General features: G+C 36.8%; 3 protein-coding genes across 3 annotated transcripts in view; 1 reads left to right on the top strand and 2 right to left on the bottom strand.

Moving 5' to 3' along the window:
• Positions 1 to 7,749, bottom strand: part of klf6b (Kruppel like factor 6b) — a 48,183-nt gene extending 40,434 nt beyond the window's left edge. Inside the window, exon 1 of the mRNA XM_039676300.2 lies at positions 7,569 to 7,749. The gene's annotated coding sequence lies outside the window, so the exon portion shown is untranslated. The remainder of the gene's footprint in view (positions 1 to 7,568) is intronic.
• Positions 7,750 to 14,165: 6,416 nt separating this feature from the next.
• On the top strand, positions 14,166 to 16,392 carry fzd8b (frizzled class receptor 8b). Its single transcript, XM_039676303.2, has one exon. The coding sequence runs from the start codon at positions 14,344 to 14,346 to the stop codon at positions 16,066 to 16,068; it is 1,725 nt and encodes a 574-aa protein (XP_039532237.2). The 5' UTR covers positions 14,166 to 14,343; the 3' UTR covers positions 16,069 to 16,392.
• A 1-nt stretch (position 16,393) lies between these two features.
• Positions 16,394 to 22,150, bottom strand: LOC120482225 (E3 ubiquitin/ISG15 ligase TRIM25). The gene is made up of 6 exons (XM_039676307.2): positions 21,063 to 22,150; positions 19,464 to 19,559; positions 19,143 to 19,376; positions 18,179 to 18,326; positions 17,906 to 17,956; positions 16,394 to 17,679 (listed from the first exon to the last, which is right to left on the bottom strand). The coding sequence occupies exons 1-6, from the start codon at positions 21,654 to 21,656 to the stop codon at positions 17,150 to 17,152; spliced, it is 1,653 nt and encodes a 550-aa protein (XP_039532241.2). The 5' UTR covers positions 21,657 to 22,150; the 3' UTR covers positions 16,394 to 17,149.
• Positions 22,151 to 22,249: the final 99 nt, after the last annotated feature.

The following is a 22,249-nucleotide window of genomic DNA, read 5'->3' as shown; positions in this document are numbered from 1 at the left end:
TTCAAAAGTTATCAGCATTGTATTATCATTAATTCTACCTGTGGATTTTAAAATGATCATAACTATTTCTATTAATAGTGATTTTGTTTTTAAAAGTACTCTGTGAATGAATAAATAAAACTTTTCATGATTTGTAGAACTCAATTCATGATTTATTTTTTTTTTACTTTGTAAACTGGAGGTTTAAATTTGTCTGAAGCCATTTTCCTAATCCAGTTTATACAGCCAAGACTATAGTGTAATTTAACATTTGATTTCCTGAATAATTCATGTACATACATTTTTGTATTGCAATTATAAATCCAGAAACACTAAATAGCGCAATGTTGTGCAGCCTAGAATTGAATGGTATACCTCTGTATAATGATTGAGAAAATAAAAACATATGAAAAATAAAAATAAACTATGGCAAAACCTTTACAACGTTGTATGTCAGATTGACAGGTAATGATATTCTGTAGCCTATACCCTCCATGGTGAATTAATTAAATTCATAATTATTTTAAGAAATGCAAAATTAAATTTTATAAATGGTACACTGACATATAAGAATTAGAAAAAGAACATCACACTCTTAGAAGAAAATGTTCTATATAGAACCTTAAAAGGTCCTAAAGCGCTACATATTTGCAACCCCCAAAAATGTAATGCATGAATGATCACAAAATTGAAGATATGGGGGTTAAAAAATGTAATTAATCAATATCACACAATGAGTGCCATTTCAGTTTTTATCCTTCAAAAATCAGCACGATTAAATGTGATATTAAGTTACTACAACAGTTTAATAAACAATATACAATTAACAATAATAAACAATTTAATTACAACTGCAAAATGTTGCAGAGTAATGTAATATATGAATGAACCCAAAAGTGTTCTTTCTTGTCATTATCATCATTTTTTTTGCATAAAAGGTCCTTTGCAGTTGAGTAAAGAACCCTACGCTACATATATAGAACCCTTTTTTCTAAGAGTGCAGAAACATGCAAAGACCTAAAATACATTGTGATCCTAAACGTTAACATCATGGTGGGATCATAAATTATACAACTCATAAGCTCAGTACAAGCTCCCTTTTCCCCCCTTCAATGAAATGTATAACCTGAAGCACACCGGCAGATGGCGACAAACCACTCTCAGAAAGCTAGAAATCCAAACCAGCACCTGTTCACATCCTGAGCAAATTCCAAACAGCATTTTGAGCCCTTGAAGAACTCTGTAGAATCGTGACTCAATGAGTTGTTGCACACAAAACTGTGCATCTGAAGTACCGTTAGTGAGGTTATGATGGTAACTGCAATTTTGCCATTTATGATCACATGATCTGCATCTATTTTTAAACACAGCATGTGAGAAAACCCATTTAAATAATAATACATGTTTGTTCTTTACTGAATAGCATGGAAATGATTTAAATAAAAAGTCAGTTTAAATTAAAAACGCAACATGACATTTGGCCATACACTTTTGTTTGCTGCTACAATTTTACTATTTCTAAGAATTTATTTAAGTGTAACAAATAGATTAATAAATTAAGTTATCAAAGAGAAAATGCTGTTACCTTCTTCAGTGTCATGAAAAGTGTATGGAATTCATGAAAAACAAATTCAAATAACTGACAGAAAGCTATATAAAAATATTATTAATATTTTATAATTATCATTCTTGTTGTTGTTGTGTATTATTGTCATAGTTGGTGTGAACAGGCGATAACTATAAGAACAATTGGCATCTACTGTTTATTATAAGCACACGCTACAGTTTTGTCGTCTGCCACTTTAAAGCAGGGTGAATTGTGATTTCCCAGACAGCAGTAAAGTGTCGGCCCAGATCCGGGCCACATCTGGTCTGGTACATGTGGATTCAACGTGTACCAGAAGTAGGCTGGATCTGGGCCGACACTATGCTGCTGTCTGGGTTGCTTTCAATGTTTTTATCGTTCATCAGCTGGAAAAAAATTAGTTGTTAAAGCGATTCCAGCGATGGCATTTCGTTATTATCCCCATTATCGTTATTTCCGTGGTGTGCACTCAGAGTGCGGTTGTTTTAAACTTAGGGCAATTTTTCAAATGAAATCTTTATCGCTATTATCCTGACGTGAACGGGCCTTAACCTTTATACACTTGCTCTGTCAGAATCTATAATTTTATAGTAGCTACTATTTAATCTATTAAATAGATAACATGAGGAGAGTGAAAGGTTGGTTACTTGACATTTTCATAAATTGCAAAGGCAGATTTCTTGAAGCAACCTGGGGTAATTGTGCTTACCCCAATCTTGCTCTATAGTGTACGATGGTAAGGAAGTAGGACTGAATGCTCTCCGGTTCCTGGCCATGCAAGGTCCTACTGAAGAACCTCAAACGGAAACAGATACATGGAAGTTATTAGTTAACTGATTTAACATTATATGATGAGCTTTTGACAAAGAGGTTTTCCATTAAAGGCTTTGATGCTGCCTTATTAGATTGTTAAGCTGTGTGCGGCTTCATGTGCAACCACTCAATCACTTCAGTTTAATAAACACAACCACCAAACACAGGAAACATACAATATAAACTCCCTCATCACCATGCCAACAGGAAAACCAGGCAGGAAATGTGTCATGAAGCTAATTCCCAGTCAATTGGGAATGCCTGGCTGATCTGGCTTATTGATGTAAAGATATGTTAAAGCAAATGAACATTTAGGTCTAATTTTGTCAAATGACCGTTAATCATATAGCACTGAGCACAAAGTGAAAATGTTTAAGCAACGAGTTTCAGGAATGTACGTGACAGGACGGCGACTGCTTTTTCAGAGGAGAGGAACAATCCCACCGGATATGTCAGAGGAATTCAAAATAAATGAAAACAAACGGATGTAAAAGTCAAAACCCAAATGGAGAGATTTGATGTGTATATTTGTATGGAGATTTTGTGGGATTATTTATTTTGGTTTGTTCAGGTCACATCACATCTCTCCGTCTTCCTGTTAGCTGTGTTTCCTGAGGTGTTCACGGACTCAAAAACGTATTTCTAGTCCAAACAGTGGAAAATGTCCAAAACGGAGAGAGAGACGCCTTGTGCAGTCACGTTGTTCACTCTTGAACTCTTCATATAATCTCTCTTTTTATGGGAGTTGTGTCTGCAAGCACGCGTTTACAAAATGTCCATCTTTTCCTTTGCTGAAATGCATCAAATATTGAATATCTTGCAAACATAAGAGGGAGAATAAAGAAAAAGAAGGAGGGTTGAATAAGAGAAGAAAGAATCAGAATAAAAAGTATATGTTTGATATTATAAGAACATAAAAATATCCCATTCATATTTCTTACACACTTTTTTTTCCTGTTGACAGTAATGGGAATTATAAAAAACTACAATGAGAATGTTGAGTGACATACGCTTAAAACAAAAAAAGGACACTAAATTGAAAGACCCTAAAAGGTTTCATTTTCTACATTGATTTCTTTTCGAAATTCTACTTTTTGAATATTTGGGAGTGAAATATGACTCAAACATATTTTTGCAAGCATCATCCAAAAATGTAAGAACAATAATAAACTACCTGCAGGAATTCAATATGTGTCAGACTCAGACTGATGACTCTATCTATCATGGTATGCAGCATTTTCCACCAAGACGGTCCTGATAATCGGCAAGTGTGTGTGTGCTGCATGATTGCATATCTGTCCCTTCTCCATCCAAATTCATCTCCCATCAAATTTCAATCTTTCTCTCACTATCTTTCAAATTGCATAGGGAATCTCAGAGCATTTTGAATCCAGCAGGAGGAGGAAGATATGCAGTCAGTTGTGAAACGGTGGCAGATTTTAAACAGATGATTATCCGGTGCAGATGTGCCGTGGAGATTTGTATAATGTCATCTCTCAGCTTTGGTGGAGCAGACTGATTTCAGTTAAGGATGAGCAGTGGACTGGGAACATTTAGCATCCTTTAAAACCTAAAAAAATTCCAAACTAACACTTTTTATTTGACTTAATGCACAACAGCTTGATTAATATTGAATGAACTGGGCTAGTTAAGTGCTATCAAGTGTCTCGTGCGCCAAAGTGAATTTTTACTTTTCCAAAGTGAAAGATTACTGTACTGTAACTCGACTGGTAGAGCATAGTGCTAGCAACACAATTATGGCTCCAGGGAATTCATGAAATTATCAAGTTTTACGTTTTAGCTTAAATGCTTGAAGTTTAAAGGGATACTTCACTTTTTTTGGAAATAGGCTCATTTTACCATTCCCCCAGAGTTAAACAGTTGCGTTTTACCGTTTTCGAATGTGTTCAGCCGATTTTTTTATATTTAGAAGAATATCAGTAACCAGACAGTTTCTGGTCTCATTGACTTCCATAGTATATTTTTTTTCCTACTATGGAAATCAATGAGACTGTCTGGTTACTGATATTCTTCTAAATATAAAAAAAAAATCGGTAAAACCCAACTGTTTAACTCTGGGGGAATGGTAAAATGAGCATATTCCCCCCAAAAAAGTGGAGTATCCCTTTAAAAGCATCTGAAAAAAACAAACGTTGGCTTTGTGGGTTTTTTTTTTTCATCTTTATGTTTAGTCTTCTGAAATCATGTAAACATTTAAATAAATATAAAACAATGATTTCAAACTTGATAATAATTATTATAAGTGATCATAACTATATGTTGTTAAGTAATTTTCTCAACTCTGTGTATTAATAAACAGAACTTAAATGTTTAACTTACTTGTCAGTTTCATGATTTTACTTCCTTTGTCAACCTTTGTGAAGTTTAAATTTGTCTGAAGTCGTTTTGCTAAATCCAGGTCCTGAACATGGACTGCGACTTGTAAACAGTATCCTAAATTATTCCCATTTTAGCATTATGACTGTCTGTCATGTTAATCATACAACAAAAGACAATGAGAAGATCATTTTTGTAGCTTTAACAAAGATTAATAATATTTTATTTATATGCAGCAAAGACTATGCAGTTATTTTACATTTGATTATTAAATTTCTGTAACTGAATACTTTTAGACCTATACCTTTTAGACCAAATAGAGCTATTCAAGTCATCTGGTGAAAGTTTTTTTCAAAAATGTAACATATCAACAGGAAATAAGTGTATTTTGGAAAGCATGCGTTATTATAAATCATCTGAAGGGTTACTTACAAAACACCTGCCAGTGACCGCTGGACATTTTTTCTAAAATACTACTTTTATAATATGAATGCTCCCTCTATCTCTCATTCCCTTGCCATGTTGTCCCACACAATTCAAGAAAAGGCTTAGAATAAGCCAGGATTATAGCCCTTAGCTCAATTAGGACATTTAAGAAGATAAATATATAAATATGCCTTAGAAAAAAAAAAAACATTGATCTTGAGACAAAACAATGACACTGACATATTACAGATAGGGTACGCTTACTTTTTTTTAAAAGTTGCTTTCAATTAAAACAGCCAAAACACACCCTTTTGTCTGGGACTAGTCTCAAGCCTTGTCTATAAAACCAGGACCATAAAATATTTGTAAAAGTAGTGAGAGTTTTGAAAATTGTGACCAACAATAACTGGATGTCATTGCAAAGCCTGGAAGTGTAGGCTATTCATCATAGCTTTGTTTTCATGAAATGTCATGAAAATAATGTCACAAACAGCAAATCAAAATAATCATGAAACACATTTAAGTGAATGGGTTACATTACATGAAAGCGAAAATTTGTCTCAACCAAATAAGTGTAATTTAGTAGACTTATTCTGAAATCTGATTCTGTAGCTCGGCCAAACATGAGAAGCTGGTATTGTCATTATAAAACAAATAACTGAAAAGAAACATTCCACTCCAACCTTTTTCAAGTCAATCAAGTGAGTGGTTTTTATATGTGTGTGTTTGTGTTAGACAAGGGCTAGATAAAGCTTGTCTGTCTCTTTAGGTAACATTAGTCTTAATTACCACCACAATACAGCTTTACAAATACACAAACATCTGCTGACAATTAGTGTGAGGTGGTTGTCAAACAGTGATTATCAGCCTCATTAAATGGGAGGTGAATCTCATTATGTGTGTTTAGAGTCCTGACGACATAGATTAGTGTTTGGCAGTGTGAATCAACCTTCTCCCCACAAACTCAGACCACACAGAGGGGGAATGAGTCTTGAATACACAATTCACTTGACCAATACACCAGAGTACATCTCCTGAATGCTTCATTCAATCAAACTCGTAAACAAACTTCAATACCCTGCCAATGACATGATAGGCTAATTTCATTATTCGAATGTATTTTCATGCTTTTTCAGTTTGTGTAATTGGGTAGTGGACATTTTTCGATCAACATCAAGCTAGTTTAAAATATCAACGTAAGATATTTTAGCTCTTGTCTTGTAACTTGTCACCATTACTCTAAAGGTTTTCCACATTATTGGTAGTACCGTTATTTATACACTCACCTAAACGATTATTAGGAACAATACTGTGTTTGTCCCCCTTTCGCCTTCAGAACTGCCTTAATTCTACGTGGCATTGATTCAACAAGGTGCTGAAAGCATTCAGAAATGTTCATATTGATAGGATAGCATCTTGCTGTTGATTCTACATCCCGTTCCACCATGCTCTATTGGGTTGAGATCTGGTGACTGTGGGAGCCATTTTAGTACAGTGAACTCACTGTCATGGTCAAGAAACCAATATGAAATGATTCGAGCTTTGTGACATGGTGCATTATCCTGCTGGAAGTAGCCATCAGAGGATGGGTACATGGTGGCCATAAAGGGATGTACATGGTCAGAAACAATGCTCAGGTAGGCTGTGGCATTTAAACGATGCCCAATTGGCACTAAGGGGCCTAAAGTGTGCCAAAAAAACATCCCCCACACCATTACACCACCACCACCAGCCTGCACAGTGGTAACAAGCCATGATGGATCCATGTTCTCATTCACGACAAATTCTAACTCTACCATCTGAATGTCTCGACAGAAATCGAGACTCATCAGACCAGGCAACCTTTTTCCAGTCTTCAAATAAGTATTTGAAATGAACATGATTTCTTAATGTCTAGTGACATATCGGGCCCATTTTATGATTATTTGAAATAAATTTCTTACATACAGCTCCTTTAACATCAGGCTGCAAGAAAGACAAGTTTACAAAATTTCATTACTAATCTTCTAGCCCTACATGACATTTAGGTTTACAAAAATTGTCAAATATAAAATTGAAAGTAATTCAATAAAAATAAAAAAATAAATTAAGATGTAAAGAATGTAGATTCTAAGGTTTGATCTGTGATTGAATGTTTAACGTTAATTTAAACATCAAACATTCTGCATAACTGTAACTTAAAAAATATTATTTAAAAGTTAGCTATAGTATCTAACGTTCACCTTAACGAGGTTGACTTATCAAACGGAAACCGTTTGTTTTTTAAATTACACATTAGCAGATAACGTTATACCCCACTACATTTATTAATTTAGCGAAATTTGACCTCTAAAATGTACATGTCTCAAAATAACCTTTTAAAAAAGCAAGTAGGCTATTGTGATGGTACTGAATGGTAAGGTTGTTTTGGTACTTTTGGTGAATTTACCTTTAGTGAGTCGCTACACATGGTCTTCAACCTTATAAAGACTTTCTTCAATCCTGGCAAACGATAGTATTTGTAGAATTTTTGTTTCAGATGACTGTAGGTAAACATCCATTTCATGATTCATTCTTTTCCTTTCCGTGTTCTGAAGTGACCCATGCTGTCCACGCCAATGCTGAACCTAGCCGTTTGTTTGTTTGTTTGTTAGCACGTTTTACCGATTCAATAAGAAGAATCGATTCAAAAGAGTGATTCATTCGCGAGTGAGTCATTTGCGAATCCGACACCTGATTATAAACACTTGACGAAAAAAATACCCATATTGTCTGGTCAGACTCAGTACCCCTCATCATGCAAATATTCTTGTAATTTTACTTTCCGGATTTCAATTTTAATATCGTGCAGCAGTAATTAAGACATTTCAACATAACATTTGTTTTATATTTGATTATATTTAGGCTAATTGTTTATTTTAATTATCTTAACTTTAATAAACTAAAATTATTTTAAGAATGATCTCTTGTTGTGTTGAGCATGAACCACGTGGCATGAATGATAATAATGCTGATAGGGAAAAAACAGTCATTCAATGACTTTGAAATTTACAATTTTTTACAGTAATTTGCCAAATGTGTGTGTGTATAAGTTAAGGAGTGTATATGTGTGTGGTAGGGTTGTTTTGGCTGACCTTTTGATGTTTAGTTTTCCTCAAAACAGTATAAAATGACCTTGTTCAACTTAAACTGAGGACACACACACACATTTCCTCAAAATGTTCATCTACTGGTAATTCTCAATCTCATTAGACACCTTCATTAGGCTATAATGAATTTGTGTTGGCATGCAGTGGTTGAAAGCACATTTAGATTAACAAACTGACTAAAATGAGTTTGATTACATATTAGATGACAAAGACATAAAGCAGCCTAGACACATATTTAAACAAAGCATGTTATTCAAAGTTATACACTTAAGTAAAACAGACAGAGACTTAATGTGTGTGCCAGAATTGACATGCGTGCCAAAAAACAATCCAATGCTTGTTAAACCCTCAAATGACCCTCATTTTCCCTCCAGCTTGGTCTACCACCCAGTTTTACACAAGTTTTTTTTTTTTTTTTTTTTTTTTGTATTAGGAAAGTGACTCGGCTGCATGTCCAAATTATATACTAGCATAAATCAAAAGGCGAAAAAAGATCAATCAGTCAATCTAAATGATTTCTCATGAGTCCACATCCAGAGCAATCAATAGCCCTCTTTCAGGTCAAGGTCGATGGTCTACATTTGCTGAAATGCAAACTGTCCATTTCCAAAAAGGATATAAAACTGTATTGATCAACCACTGTGATGAGGGATCCAAACATCAAGCATCAGCTCAGATTTTTTTTATAATTTCTTTCTCAATGCATTATTTGAACTGATACAAAAATTGATAAATAATTCACTGTATTACACTGAAGGGTTTTTTGTGTGCATATTTTTAGATTTTAAAGACGAGTGCACAATATCCAACATATTAATAAGCTATTTAAAAATATTATTTATTAAATAAATCTTCCTACTTTGTGCAATAGAAAGCAGATAGATAGATAGATAGATAGATAGATAGATAGATAGATAGATAGATAGATAGATAGATAGATAGATAGATAGATAGATAGATAGATAGATAGATAGATAGATAGATAGATAGATAGATAGATAGATAGATAGATAGATAGATAGATAGATAGATAGATAGATAGATAGATAGATAGATAGATAGATAGATCGATAGAAACTTGGGAAGAGTTAATAATGAAGTGAATGTTTATTACTCTAATTAAGCAGACGCATTCACTGATTCTTTTTCTATGCCATTTAACAGGCTTTAGAAAGGGAGCGGGATGGAGAGAAGGCTATTGTGGAGACATAAATGTGTCTGTCTGATGCTGCCTAATTATGTCCTTTGAGACCAGGACCAGGGGTGAATGAGGAAGGGGAAAAGCAGGATGAGGAAAAGGGCGAAACAGAATAGAGGGGGAGGAGAGACGCGAGTGCCTAGAGGAGTCTGAGAGCAGAGGTCTTAAGCCACAGATGAATGGAAGAAGACAAACTAAACATACATAAGAATGACAGAGAGAGAGAGTTGGGGGAGGGCAGGACAGACATATAGAAAAAGAAAAGCCATTGAGAGGAAGGAAAGAACACTAGATACACAAAAGAAAAACAAGAGCAATACATTCAGTCAGTCTTTCTATTATGAAGTGGAGGACTGTATACAAGAGACTTAATGGCAAAGACGCACACAATGTCTCATTCAGAGATTAACTGTGCAACATTTATTTATAAGGTATTAACATTTATTATTTTAAATCATTAAATTATTTTTTATTTTAGATTTAGACTGCATTATTCATTTAGCATATGCATGAATGTTTTGAACATTTCTAAGCTCTTTTTTTCCAACTATACAACTGACATGCAATTATTCACATTGATGTAATTTGCGTGATGAATACTGTACCTATTAATCAGAGATTTAATAACCTCTGATTTCTCAGATGAAAATCACATTAGTCGTTATACGTTCAGAAAAGTGTTAGACCATATTTCGGCAATATGCGGTCATCATCATGAATTTCTGGACAACCAACTACACATTTTGTGAAATACATCCCATGATACAATGGGCTTGATTTGACAATCCATTTCCAATGTGTTAAATAGGAGAAATGCACAATTTCAGCTGTGATTTTTATCATCTCTTTTTATTTAATATAATAATGTCAATCAAGGGATGTTGAATTATGTGATAAAAATCTGTTGATTGTTGATATTATGTACGTATATTAAAAGGATAGTTCACCAAAATATTCTTTTAAGACAAATGTAAATATATCAGAGGTTTCTTTTGCCTGCAATGAATGTCAATGGGGTCCAATGTTTTTTGGACCCCAATGTTCTTCACAATGTGTGTATGTGTGTCTGGATTAAAACTATACTATAAAAAAGTATTCAAACACTGCCTCTAATTTTCTCTTTTGACATAAAGGGCTGCATTGTTTACAGGCTGATCATGTTTCTCTTCACACTTTCACGAGTGGACCTTCATGTTTTCATGGTTCGAGGATGGATTGAGCACATGGTTCACAGAGTTCAGTAGTCTGGATTCAGTTCCAGTTCTGCAGGTGTAAAATAAGTGTCCCATCTGAGACAAACATAACTCAGCACAAACACTGTGGTTAAAGGTGAAGAGGGATTTCTGTTCACTGCCATTATTTACTCACCCTCATGTCATTATAAACTGGTATAACTTTCTTCACCGGAACACAAAAGTTTAATTTTTTAAGCATATCCAGAGAAACATCCTTGCCTATAAAAAAATGATATAAAAGGACTGGGGCTAACAAGCTGCAAAAGGACAAATACAAGTATGTATAGCACACACATATCTCCCTCATATTGGGATGGAGATGTCAAAGTATTGCATTTGTCTGTTTGGAAAACCCATAACAGTGTGTCTCAGACTAGACTGCCAGGTGCCGTCTGGGTAGGCTTGTTGCCATGGTGAGGAATCTGGTGAATGCATTTGAGAAAGGTGAAAGGGGGAAAGGGACAGAGAAGATGTAGGAAGACTCAGACAGGAGCAAACATAACAGTGGATCACTGCTGTTCAATGTGGAATTGAGCCAAAGTTTGTGTGTGTGTGAAATGTATGGCCCCTGTAGCTTGTATTTTTCTGAGCAATTCCAACCCAATCTTACGGGAGAACGCAACTATTTTATGAGGTGGCGATATGAATTCTTACGATGTGAATCATTAAAATTAAGCATGAAGGTCTGGTCATCGTGCAGATCCTGGAACAACATTCATGTCTGAAAAAATTGTCCCATGCACTACCCATAACGTATCCTATTATGGTTAATAACACTGATGTAAGCACCTAACCCTGTTTGTAAGACTAAACCGGACATAAATTATAAACTTGTCCCTCAAATCTGATTGGATGATTAAAAAAAAAAAAAAAATTTTGATCCAGGAACGCTTTGTGAAATCACATTTTTGTAGGAATTCACGTATTACCAATTCGCCAAAAAATAAAAGTTATGCATAAAATTGTGTTGTTTGTTCAGCTCATCAATGGCTACAGGTTTGCACAACACACAGTTCTGCCTCACATTGTAAATTACATTATGTACACAACACTTGGATGAATGAATAAAGGAATTGTCATTTCTTAAATCAGCAATGGTCCCTGAGACATTTTAGACGGAGAGAAATTGAATGCAGTGTCATTTGCAGTGAAATTATGGAGGCAGTGTGTATCCAGACTCAATAGCTGTATGGAGAAAGAAAGAGAGGAGGATAAAAAGTTGGTGGCCAGACTTAAACTTTGTCAATCAATACAGACTCAGCTACGCTACACAGCATAAGACAAGACTCTCTCTCTCTCTGTGAAGAGAGCTTCAAAATCAGTTAATTTTGCTGATTAAAGAGGGGAAATGAGAGATCACTAACAATAATAATCAACTAATCACTAAGTAGCACCAATAAAACAGTTAAAGCTACAATATACATTAGGGAACAAGTTCCCCAAAAATAAACACAATTAAAACCACACTGGTTATAGTAATAAAGGTTTTGCACTCAGGTATAAGGTGTTAACAAATGCTGCGTGTTTTATTTTATACAATTCATTATGATATCTATTTCTGTTGGGAAAACTAATTGATATTTTAGTTATCTTTTACTGTACATTTGCTCAGTTGTTTTACTGTTTAAATGTAGCATAAAGGCCCATGATATAATATTTAATAGTCCCAGTTTAGGAAAACATTACACATCCGTTTCAATCGACCTGAGGTTAATTGTGTTTTTTTGGATGGGTTTTAAAGCTCAAGATATTTTCACGTTTTATTGTACGACACAAAATACATCAATATGCTCCACTTATGATTTTTTTAAAAAGTTTTAACATGTCTTGAAAAATGGGTTGCTAACAAGTAGCTTAATAGGACTAGAGGTTGTCAAGAGACACAAAGGTCCTCACACCAAGATAAAGCATCTACTCAAGTCTTTTGTTGTGTTTATAGCCCACCTGCAAACTATTCTAATTGGACCTTATCTTTTAGATTTAAATAAAGATTAAGGAAGAAGTGGTAGTGACATTGAAATTACGTGACCATGGTTTTACTGATTGTAGCCTATTTAAACTTCAAAATTCGTTAAAGTTTTATTAATTTGTGAAGATTATCTTAATTAATATTCTGTGTAATAATAATCATAAACTTTTTTTGGTCACTGAGCTTACTTTTTCCATTATTCCAAAAGCCAATGGGAAACATTATCTAGATGAAACCAGGATGGGTCAGTGTTGGCCTATAAAATGTAATCCCTGCTGCACTATATGGTGATTTTTTTCCTCTTTTTTTGTTTACAAATGTTTAAGGTTTGGGGCTTTGCAAAAAATTACTTTCAAAATAATATGATCCTGAGAAATATTCACTGTCTGCATGGAAGGAAAAAAAAAGATTTACTAAAGTGTAATTTAGTAAACCAGTCCTTGCCTCCCCTACTTCTATCAATAAATAATTAATACATTTGTTTTGGACTTGCATTAAACAGACTTGAATGAACGAGGTGTGTTTGTATGCGCAGTCTGTCCCAGGATGTACAGTAATTGTCCCCCGCAGCGCGCACCCGCTGAGCCACTAAACGGAACATCAACAACACAATGCGGCGAACAAGAACTCGCAGCGCGCGACAGCCCTCACTCCGTCCTCACGCACGCGCATTCAAGTTCTCTAGCTTGAGGAGTCGCGCGTGTCTCAAAAAGTGGTTTTAAGTCACACTTAAAATGTTTCATTGCAAGTGACATATGAAAACAAATGCTGCTACAGTTTTTTTTGTTTGTTTTTTTAGAACTAACTAACCATTTTCTTCAATGACTTTTGATTGGGTCAATGTTAGCCTATGAACTCCTCAACCTCATTCTAACATATTTCAGTCCTAACTCAACATCGTCACTGTGCATTAAAATTTTTCGAAAATAATTTCAAACTTTTCCAAAAATAATTTGCTAAAGTCGAAAAGTAGGTTGATAGCCCGGTTTGTTAGTTTTCAAATTCAATGACAAATAGCCTAATAATTTATAAAAAGTGGCACGTGTCCAAATACATATCGGGGTGTATGAATTAACAGCAGGAATTCTGGCATTTGTACTGGCCTGGGATAACAACTACATTTTATTGTCCAGTACGTGTCTCGTTGGTACAGCGCTTGCTTTTTAGTCTCCTTTTAAATCTTATTAATGTAGACTAAATGTGAGCTCATATGCAATAAGAGGATACACATTCTGGAGAGATTATGAACAACCTAAACACACCGCGAGACTTGTTTACAACTACAAGCCCCGTGTTTAGACACAGGGTGGGATGTAAACACAGGTGAAATAATTTAAGACATACAAACCGTGGGCAGCGCAAACATTTACTCAATTACTGTGAGGGGATGCTTGATTAAATTACAATTGGGCCCCGCCCCTGGTGTCCTATGATTGGGCGCTGAGATAAGGGGGCTGTCCTTTGTATAAATAGACACGCGCTCGACTATTTGACAGTCAAAACAAACGTAGTAGCCGACTGAATTGCATTTGATGCCAGCTTGAAGACACAACATGTTATTCTACAGTGTTGAGTTATTTATTTTTAATTATTAGAATTAAGAAACCAGGCGACAATTGCGCACATGCAAGCCCATCCTAGAAGGCAGGAAGACATCCTAGAAGTGACCGAGGATGGATTCGCCTGTGCGGGGTACCTTCTGGATTCCCCTCGCGCTCTGCGCCCTGCTGTGGAGCTCCGTGTGTGCTCGTGAGCCGGTCTGTCAGGAGATATCTGTGCCATTGTGTAGAGGGATCGGCTATAACTACACCTACATGCCGAACCAATTCAACCACGACACCCAGGATGAAGCCGGACTTGAGGTGCACCAGTTCTGGCCCCTCGTGGAGATCCAGTGTTCCCCCGACCTGCGCTTCTTTCTTTGCAGTCTGTACACGCCCATTTGCCTTGAGGACTATAAGAAGCCTTTGCCGCCGTGCAGGAGTGTGTGCGAACGGGCGAAAGCGGGTTGCGCGCCGCTGATGAGGCAATACGGTTTCCCGTGGCCGGACCGTATGAGGTGCGATCTTCTACCCGCGCAGGGGGACTTAAACACTCTGTGCATGGACTACAACAGAACTGATGCTACAGCATCACCTGCTGCTGCAAAACCAACTAGCCGCCCGGGGAAGCCATACAAGCGGAAAAATAAAAGCAGTCCCGGATCTTCTTCATGTGAACCGGAGTGTCACTGTCGCGCGCCTATGGTGACCGTGAGCAATGACCGCCATCCCTTATATAACTGGGTCAAGACGGGCCAGATACTCAATTGCGCCATGCCGTGCCACAGCCCATATCTTTCTCAGGAGGAAAGGACCTTTGCCACATTTTGGATCGGGATTTGGTCGGTTTTGTGTTTCCTGTCAACATTCGCCACCGTTGCCACTTTCCTTATTGACATTGAGAGGTTTAAATACCCCGAGCGCCCGATTATTTTCCTGTCCGCCTGCTATATGTTCGTGTCCGTGGGATACATCATCAGACTCATCGCGGGGCACGAAAGAGTCGCGTGCAACCAGGATAACGAGGTGGACCTTATCCACTATGAAACTAGGGGTCCCGCGCTTTGCACGCTTGTGTTTCTTCTCATCTATTTCTTTGGGATGGCGAGCGCCATCTGGTGGGTGATTCTGACGTTTACGTGGTTCCTCGCGGCAGGAATGAAGTGGGGGAATGAAGCAATCGCGCGATTCTCGCTGTATTTTCACTTAGCCGCTTGGCTCATTCCGAGCGTGAAGTCTATCGCCGTGCTCGCGCTGAGTTCGGTGGACGGAGACTCGGTTGCGGGAATCTGCTACGTGGGCAACCAGAACTTGGATAACCTGCGAGGATTCGTGCTCGCGCCACTGGTGATTTATCTTTTTATCGGAACGATATTTTTATTCGCGGGCTTCGTGTCTATGTTTCGGATACGGAGCGTCATTAAACAAGGAGGAACGAAAACGGACAAACTCGAGAGATTGATGGTCCGTATCGGGGTGTTTACAGTGCTGTATACGGTCGTTGCCATGGTGATTGTGGCTTGTTACGTTTACGAACAGCACACCCGTGAAGCGTGGGAAAGAGCGCACGCGTGCAACTGCTCGTCGGAGAAAAAAGCCGCGAAACCTGATTACGCCGTGTTAATGCTCAAATACTTCATGTGCCTTGTGGTCGGGATCACGTCAGGCGCGTGGACCTGGTCCGGTAAAACGGTGGACTCTTGGCGAGTCCTGTGCACGCGCTGCTGCTGCAGTTGGGGTAGGAAAGGCACGAGCGGGTCAGTTTACAGTGACGCGAGCACGGGACTGACGTGGAGATCCGGCACAGCAAGTTTGGTTTTGTACCCCCCAAAACAAATACCACTGTCTCGAGTGTGATGATGACTACGACATAGGAAATGCAGAACTTCTCAAAAAGACTTTGTAAACTGACTGAGGGACGTTTTGCTTTCCGTCACAATTGAACACTCCTGTGAGAAATATTCACTGGACTGGAGTAAACAGTTTGACCAGTATTAATCCTGTGTATCAGGTTATTACAAATGTGCCTTTAAAGTATTATACGGGTTTTTATATTTTTCTTATGTATTTATAAGATGTTATTGTTAAATGGCATAGTGATATGTTTAACATTTATATGAGATTGTGTCTATTTATCAGAAAACTTGACAGAAAACTATTTTGACAATAAAACACTGTGGAATATTACTAAAGCATTTTTTTATTAAATGTGTGAACTCCATTACTTTTTTAAGAATAAATTGCTTCCAAAGTTGCAGGCAAACTCAAGCGATGAAAATATTTGGAGCAAGAGCAGAACAATATCCAGTACTGATCATTACATCTAATGATCATCACCCCGTCCCTTCTGTTCCTGCTGATGATCTATATTACACTGATATACCCACTCCACTCCACACACTCTCTACACAACAACTGAGTAAAAAACATCAAATCTGTCCAGATGATCGGGATGCACTGGACTGTGTGCTTGCGAGTAGCCACTGTTTGTCCTGAGTTTTTTATTCGCCATGTTTGGATCCTGAGTGGTCAAACGATATAGCCATAACAGTTCAAAATAATATAGATTTAATTTTGTTCATGTAGCCTATTGCAAAATGCCACAGTGCAGGTACAGTGCCTGATAATTTTAGACAATTGAGAAATCGATAATTGTTTTTGATTATTTATTGTCTAAGAACAATGTAGTAAAGTCATCTATCAATCGGAAAAGTAGCCTATAATGATTTAAAATTTTAATAAAGCTAAAGTGAAATGGAGAATTTCAGTTACTTGTGATATTTAATGTTAAAATAAAACTGCAAAATAATATGGCAGGTACTGATATAATGTATTGTCATTATTTTTTTACATACAAATTATTATGTACACTACAATCAAATTAACTGACCCGATAAGAGACTAACTGCCATATGATTGTGATCATTTTATATATTATCTATACTTCTCGATGGCACAGTTTTACTGATGATTCCTGATTGACCCCAAACCCTGGATAGAGCGGCTGAGTGAATACGGTCTGGACTTTGTGGATGAGGGTCATTGTGTCAGAGACGCTGTAAAAGGACAGAATTCCTGCACTGTGATCCACATACACTCCTATTCTAGAGGAGCTGGAGACTACAGGGTGTCCAGATTTGTTGTTATTGTGACTATATATGTACCCAGAGCTAGTGCAAAATAATCTCCAGGACTGATTATTACTTCCAAATTTACACTCATCACCCTGTCCTTTCCTGCCGATGCTCTTATATGACACTGATAGTCCCACAGCACCACTCCACTCCACCTCCCAGTAACATCGTCCACACACACTCTCTCTACACAACACCTGAGGCCAAACATCAAATCTGTCCGGATGATTAGGATACAGTTGGATTGTGTCAGCACAAGTAGCCATTGTGTTTTCCTCAGACAGACAGAGACGTTTATGCACTGACTCAGAATCCAGAGTTAACTGTTGTGAATCTGATGGAGATAAAACGCAGATTGCATTTGTTGAAATACCTTCAAATCATTAAGTGAGGCAACAATCAAGGATATAAATGTGATGTATTCCACAAGTTTTTCAAGTAAAATGATTTGATTAGATGTTTAGTTTGAAAGTGTAAATTGTATTTTTGTGACATAAATTAAAGTTTAAGCATGTATTTTAGTCTGTGTTTGTTTTAGTTGTATTAATATTAACACTTACAGTGTAAGAAGTCCTCCCTGGTTCTGGGTTCAGTCATTTTGATGTGTTTCACTAGAAACAAATTTTTAAAGTGAAACAAACAGATATTTGAAGTGTGATTTCTGCTGATCCAAAAGTATCCATAATATGTATTTATTAATAACAATAATGTATTAATTATTATTAACAACAATTTATTGCTATTGATAATTTTTATTTTTTTATTGACATCCACACAATATTTATTTGTATATTTTGTCGCACTATGCTTTATGAGATGAGTCTGTACTTTACCAGATAACTTCTCCATCTCCTCTTTGCAGAAATTCTCAAATGTACTTCTTAACAGAGATACAGATCTTCTCGCATCATCATAAGTCCAGACAGAACGGACAGTGGTGCAGTCTGTAGATGCAGGAGGGCCGGAAACAGACTGGAATCTCTATATTTGCAAGATGACAACAGACATACAGGTAAATATGAATCATATTTGTGTAAAGATTAAGTATTTTATTTGCTTACTTGCATGTCATGTGACCATCAACAGACAGAGAGATGATGGGCATGTGATTATGCTTTTAAATCATTGAAATATTAACTTAAAACCTTCAAGTTTTTCAACTGATCACAACTTTAAGATCTCAGTTGTCTAACTATGTATAGATGTTCCATTATGTTTGTCCATCTGGTCTGAGTTTGAGCTGATTGATCTGGACTGATTGAAAGTAGATCACCTAAAACCTACAATCTTTCCTCAGGATATTATTCCACATTTTTACCTGAGACAAATTATGGACACAGTTAGTCCTGGCCTGTTATTGGTTATTATCTATGGGTTCCTTCACTAACAGCCTTAAAGTTGCTGTGGTGAGGCCATATCTTATTAAAACAAATTTGTGACCTTCCTCTTTTTCTAACTTACATCCAATTTCTAATCTACCTTTTATTTCAAAGAATCATGAAAGAGTTGCACTGACTCAATTACAATCATACTTGACTGTAAATTCTCTCCATGAAACGTTTCAATCTGGTTTTAAAGCTTTACTAAATCTGCCTTCAAGTCAATATTTGAGTTACGGGGGTCAGCTGACAGAAAAGTTTGGGAATACCTGATCTAATACAACCTAGACATTCACACTGATCAGAACAACTGGCAGTTGTTCTCACATTCATTAAATGAATGTGATTATTCATCTCAAATCTAATGTTAATAAAAGAGTCTCCTGTAATAAGCCGTAATAAGAAAAACATTCTAAACCTGTAGGAAATGAATGTGATCATCAGTGTGTGAAAGCTGCTTCAGCTCAGCTTCTCTCCTCCTCAGATCATCAATCTCCTGCTCCAGTCGCTTCAAGAGTCCTTCAGCTCGACTCACTGCATCCTTTTCCTGATCTCTGATCAGCCGTGTCACCTCAGATCGGCGTTTCTTAATGGAGCGGATCAGTTCTGTAAAGATCTTCTCACTGTCCTGCACTGCAGCCTGTGCAGAGCGCTGTAAGGACACACACAGAGAGAGAGAGAACCACTAGAATCAGTCCATTCAGTCTGAGAGTTATTTTTCTCGTATTTCAAAACTCACCCTGTGAGTCTGCACAGACTCTCTTAGCTCCTGGAGCTTTGTTTGCCTCTCCTGAATTCTCTTCTGGAATATTATTAGTGTCTCTTCAACCCGTTTCTGTGAAAATGAACAAATAATTGTAAACATTAGAAAAGTTTTTCTCTCAATAGGACTTTAAAGATTTCATGTACTACATCTAGATATTTGTTTTTTACTGGAATTTATCTATATCATTAAATATTTTTATGAAACAATTACATTTGTTCACCTTTCCGTTGATCTGATAAAGACTTCACAAAAAGAAAGAAAAATAAACACACGGCAAATGAACCAGAGCCAAAACTAAAGTTCTAATAAAATACTATTAAGGCTACAAAGTAAGGCTACGACTTGATTCACGATTTCGTTCTCTGGTCTTGACAGCATGAAACACCACACTTTACCATTCATTCATTCCCTATCAATATGAGGTGCAGCAACACAATTTACAACAATTCATCTCTAATCACAACAAGCCAGCATTAGGTGTGTGTGTGTGTGTGTTAATCACCCATTGTAAAAGTGCTGTTTATAAATGAACAATGGCAATAACAGTATAGTCAAGTCTTAGGCTAACGGTCTTAACGTGATAATATTCATGTCAGTTAATTTGAAAAACAATCAATTACTCAAAAGAGAAGCTGTGTTTGCACATCTGTCAGAGACTTGTTGTCGATTTTCAGGAAGTAGGCTACGTTTCAAAGTTCATTTTAATGTTTTTTTTTTATGTATTTGCTACCATATGCACAGAATATCCAAGTTTACCATATGTGTAACAGTAGAAGGCCATAAAGAGCTGCAGTTAGCGTGCCTGTCTCCCCGTTTGAATCCTGCTCGGAGTGGTTACTTTTGGTGCCGTGACCCAGGTGGGAGTGAGGTTTAGTGGGGTGAGTGTAACAGACGTAGGCCAGTAAGAGCTGTGCGTGTAACCTAATGGTCAGACATTTCCATACGCAGATCGGTTTGTTGAGTCGGAGTGAGTTATTTAATCGACTTAACAATAGGAATGTTTTTTTGTATTGTTTACTGTAGCCTAATGCTTAGATGTATAAACATACTGTATACTGTAATCCATAGACATACACGGGGGTTTTGTTCCCTTTCTTTTACTGTCTATGGTTTTGTTACCACTGACGCTCACACAGTAAAACAAAAGCTAGTAGGCTAACCATTGCTTGAGAGCATGCAAGCGGCAAGTCAAATATCTCAAAATTATGGCATTTTTATTTTCCTCGTGATGACTGTCTTTGCGTTCCAAATGATGTAATGTCGATTAAGACGATTTTTAACCCTTCATAATTTGGAATAAATTAACAAGACCTTCCGCAGAATTAATGGTTTTAATATTTTGATACTTTAGCCTCAATAACTCTGTTTAGCCTCATACACTGCAGATTATATATTTAGCTGTAATAATTTGCTTGAAATAGAACAAAAACTTGAGACTTGTGAACATGTCTGGATACTAATAATAATTTACAATGCATAAACAATAATAACGCAATTTTAGTACAAATTAAATTGATTAGATTTAGCATAACAGCAGAAACAAGTTAGGCTATATGTAATTTCAGTTCATACCAGTTTCTCCTTTCTCTCTGCTTTAGCTGAAACAGTATCGTGATTTTTGTGGTCATCCACCACACACATCAAACAAATACAGCACTGGTCAGTACGACAGTAAACCTCCATCAGTCTTTCATGTTGAGGACAGATCATCTCCTGCAGTCGTCCAGTGGCATCAGTCACTTTGTGTCGTTTCCTTGAACGAAATTCTTCATGACACTCAAAGTGACTTTGACAGTATGATTCGAGACACATCATACAGGACTTTACAGCTTTGCGTTTCCTTCCAGTGCAGACGTCACACTCCACATCTCCAGGTCCAGCATAACTGAGAGCAGGACGAGCTGTTTGACCTTTTGTCTTCATAAGTGTTTCCACCATTTCAGCCAGCATCACATTCTTGTTTAAAGCAGGTCTTGGAGTGAAGGTCTGTCTGCACTGAGGGCAGCTGGAAACTCTCTCCTGATCCTCTTTATTCCAGTGGTCTGTAATGCAGATCATACAGTAACTGTGTCCACAGGGGATCGTCACTGGATCCTTCAGTGGATCCAGGCAGATTGAACAGCTGAACTGATCTTCTTCAGCCACTGAAATACTGGCTTCTGCCATTTCAACACAGGATACAGCCAGACAACAGCTGAACAACACTTAAGTTTCAGTTTCTCTCAACTGAGCGTTTCCTGTCTCGAGACGTGTGCAAAAGAGGTGTGTTTGTATGGTGTGAATCACCTTTTGTTCATAAAGGAGTAAAGGACATAGTACATGGGAGTCTGACTGTTTTTCTCAGATCATTCACTTGTTGCAATTAGCTTAGTAGTTATAAAAATAGGCTACTTACATAGGCTAGCAACCTTGATTCAATACTAGAATCAGATAGGCTACACAAACAGCTGAGCCAGCAACATAAATATTCACTTCCAATTTGATACTGTATGTTTATTTTTTTTTTAATATAGACTAGCTAGCTTACAATAAGTCCTTATCTGATTCTGATACCTTCTGCGTTCGAAAAAGTAGCTCACCAGTATGTGAAAATACACAGCCAAAAAGGAACAGTAGATGGCGCTCAAACGCACTGTTTTGTTTTAAATGCTTGCGCCTAGGGAATGTCACTATTTTTGTAATCGAATCTAAAATCACACATTAAAACAACAAAATTGATTAATTGTGATTAACTACTGTATGGCAAAAAAAAGAGAAAA

This window comes from Pimephales promelas, chromosome 5, assembly GCF_988280905.1.
Source record: "Pimephales promelas chromosome 5, fPimPro1.hap1.1, whole genome shotgun sequence".
In the NCBI taxonomy this organism is placed as follows: domain Eukaryota; kingdom Metazoa; phylum Chordata; class Actinopteri; order Cypriniformes; family Leuciscidae; genus Pimephales; species Pimephales promelas.
The sequence above is the reverse complement of the archived record's forward strand: the minus strand, read 5'-3'. Positions and strand labels throughout refer to the sequence as shown.

What these genes read in the sequence shown, in the direction of transcription:
- LOC120482225 (XM_039676307.2), bottom strand. Translation starts at nt 21,656, where the DNA reads ATGGCAGAAGCCAGTATTTCAGTGGCTGAAGAAGATCAGTTCAGCTGT. An exon ending in CAGAGAGAAAGGAGAAACTG is followed by an intron (nt 19,560 to 21,062) that starts GTATGAACTGAA and finishes TCATTTTCACAG; the next exon opens with AAACGGGTTGAAGAGACACT. An exon ending in CAGGGAGGACTTCTTACACT is followed by an intron (nt 17,680 to 17,905) that starts GTAAGTGTTAAT and finishes TATCTCCATCAG; the next exon opens with ATTCACAACAGTTAACTCTG.
- fzd8b (XM_039676303.2), top strand. Translation starts at nt 14,344, where the DNA reads ATGGATTCGCCTGTGCGGGGTACCTTCTGGATTCCCCTCGCGCTCTGC.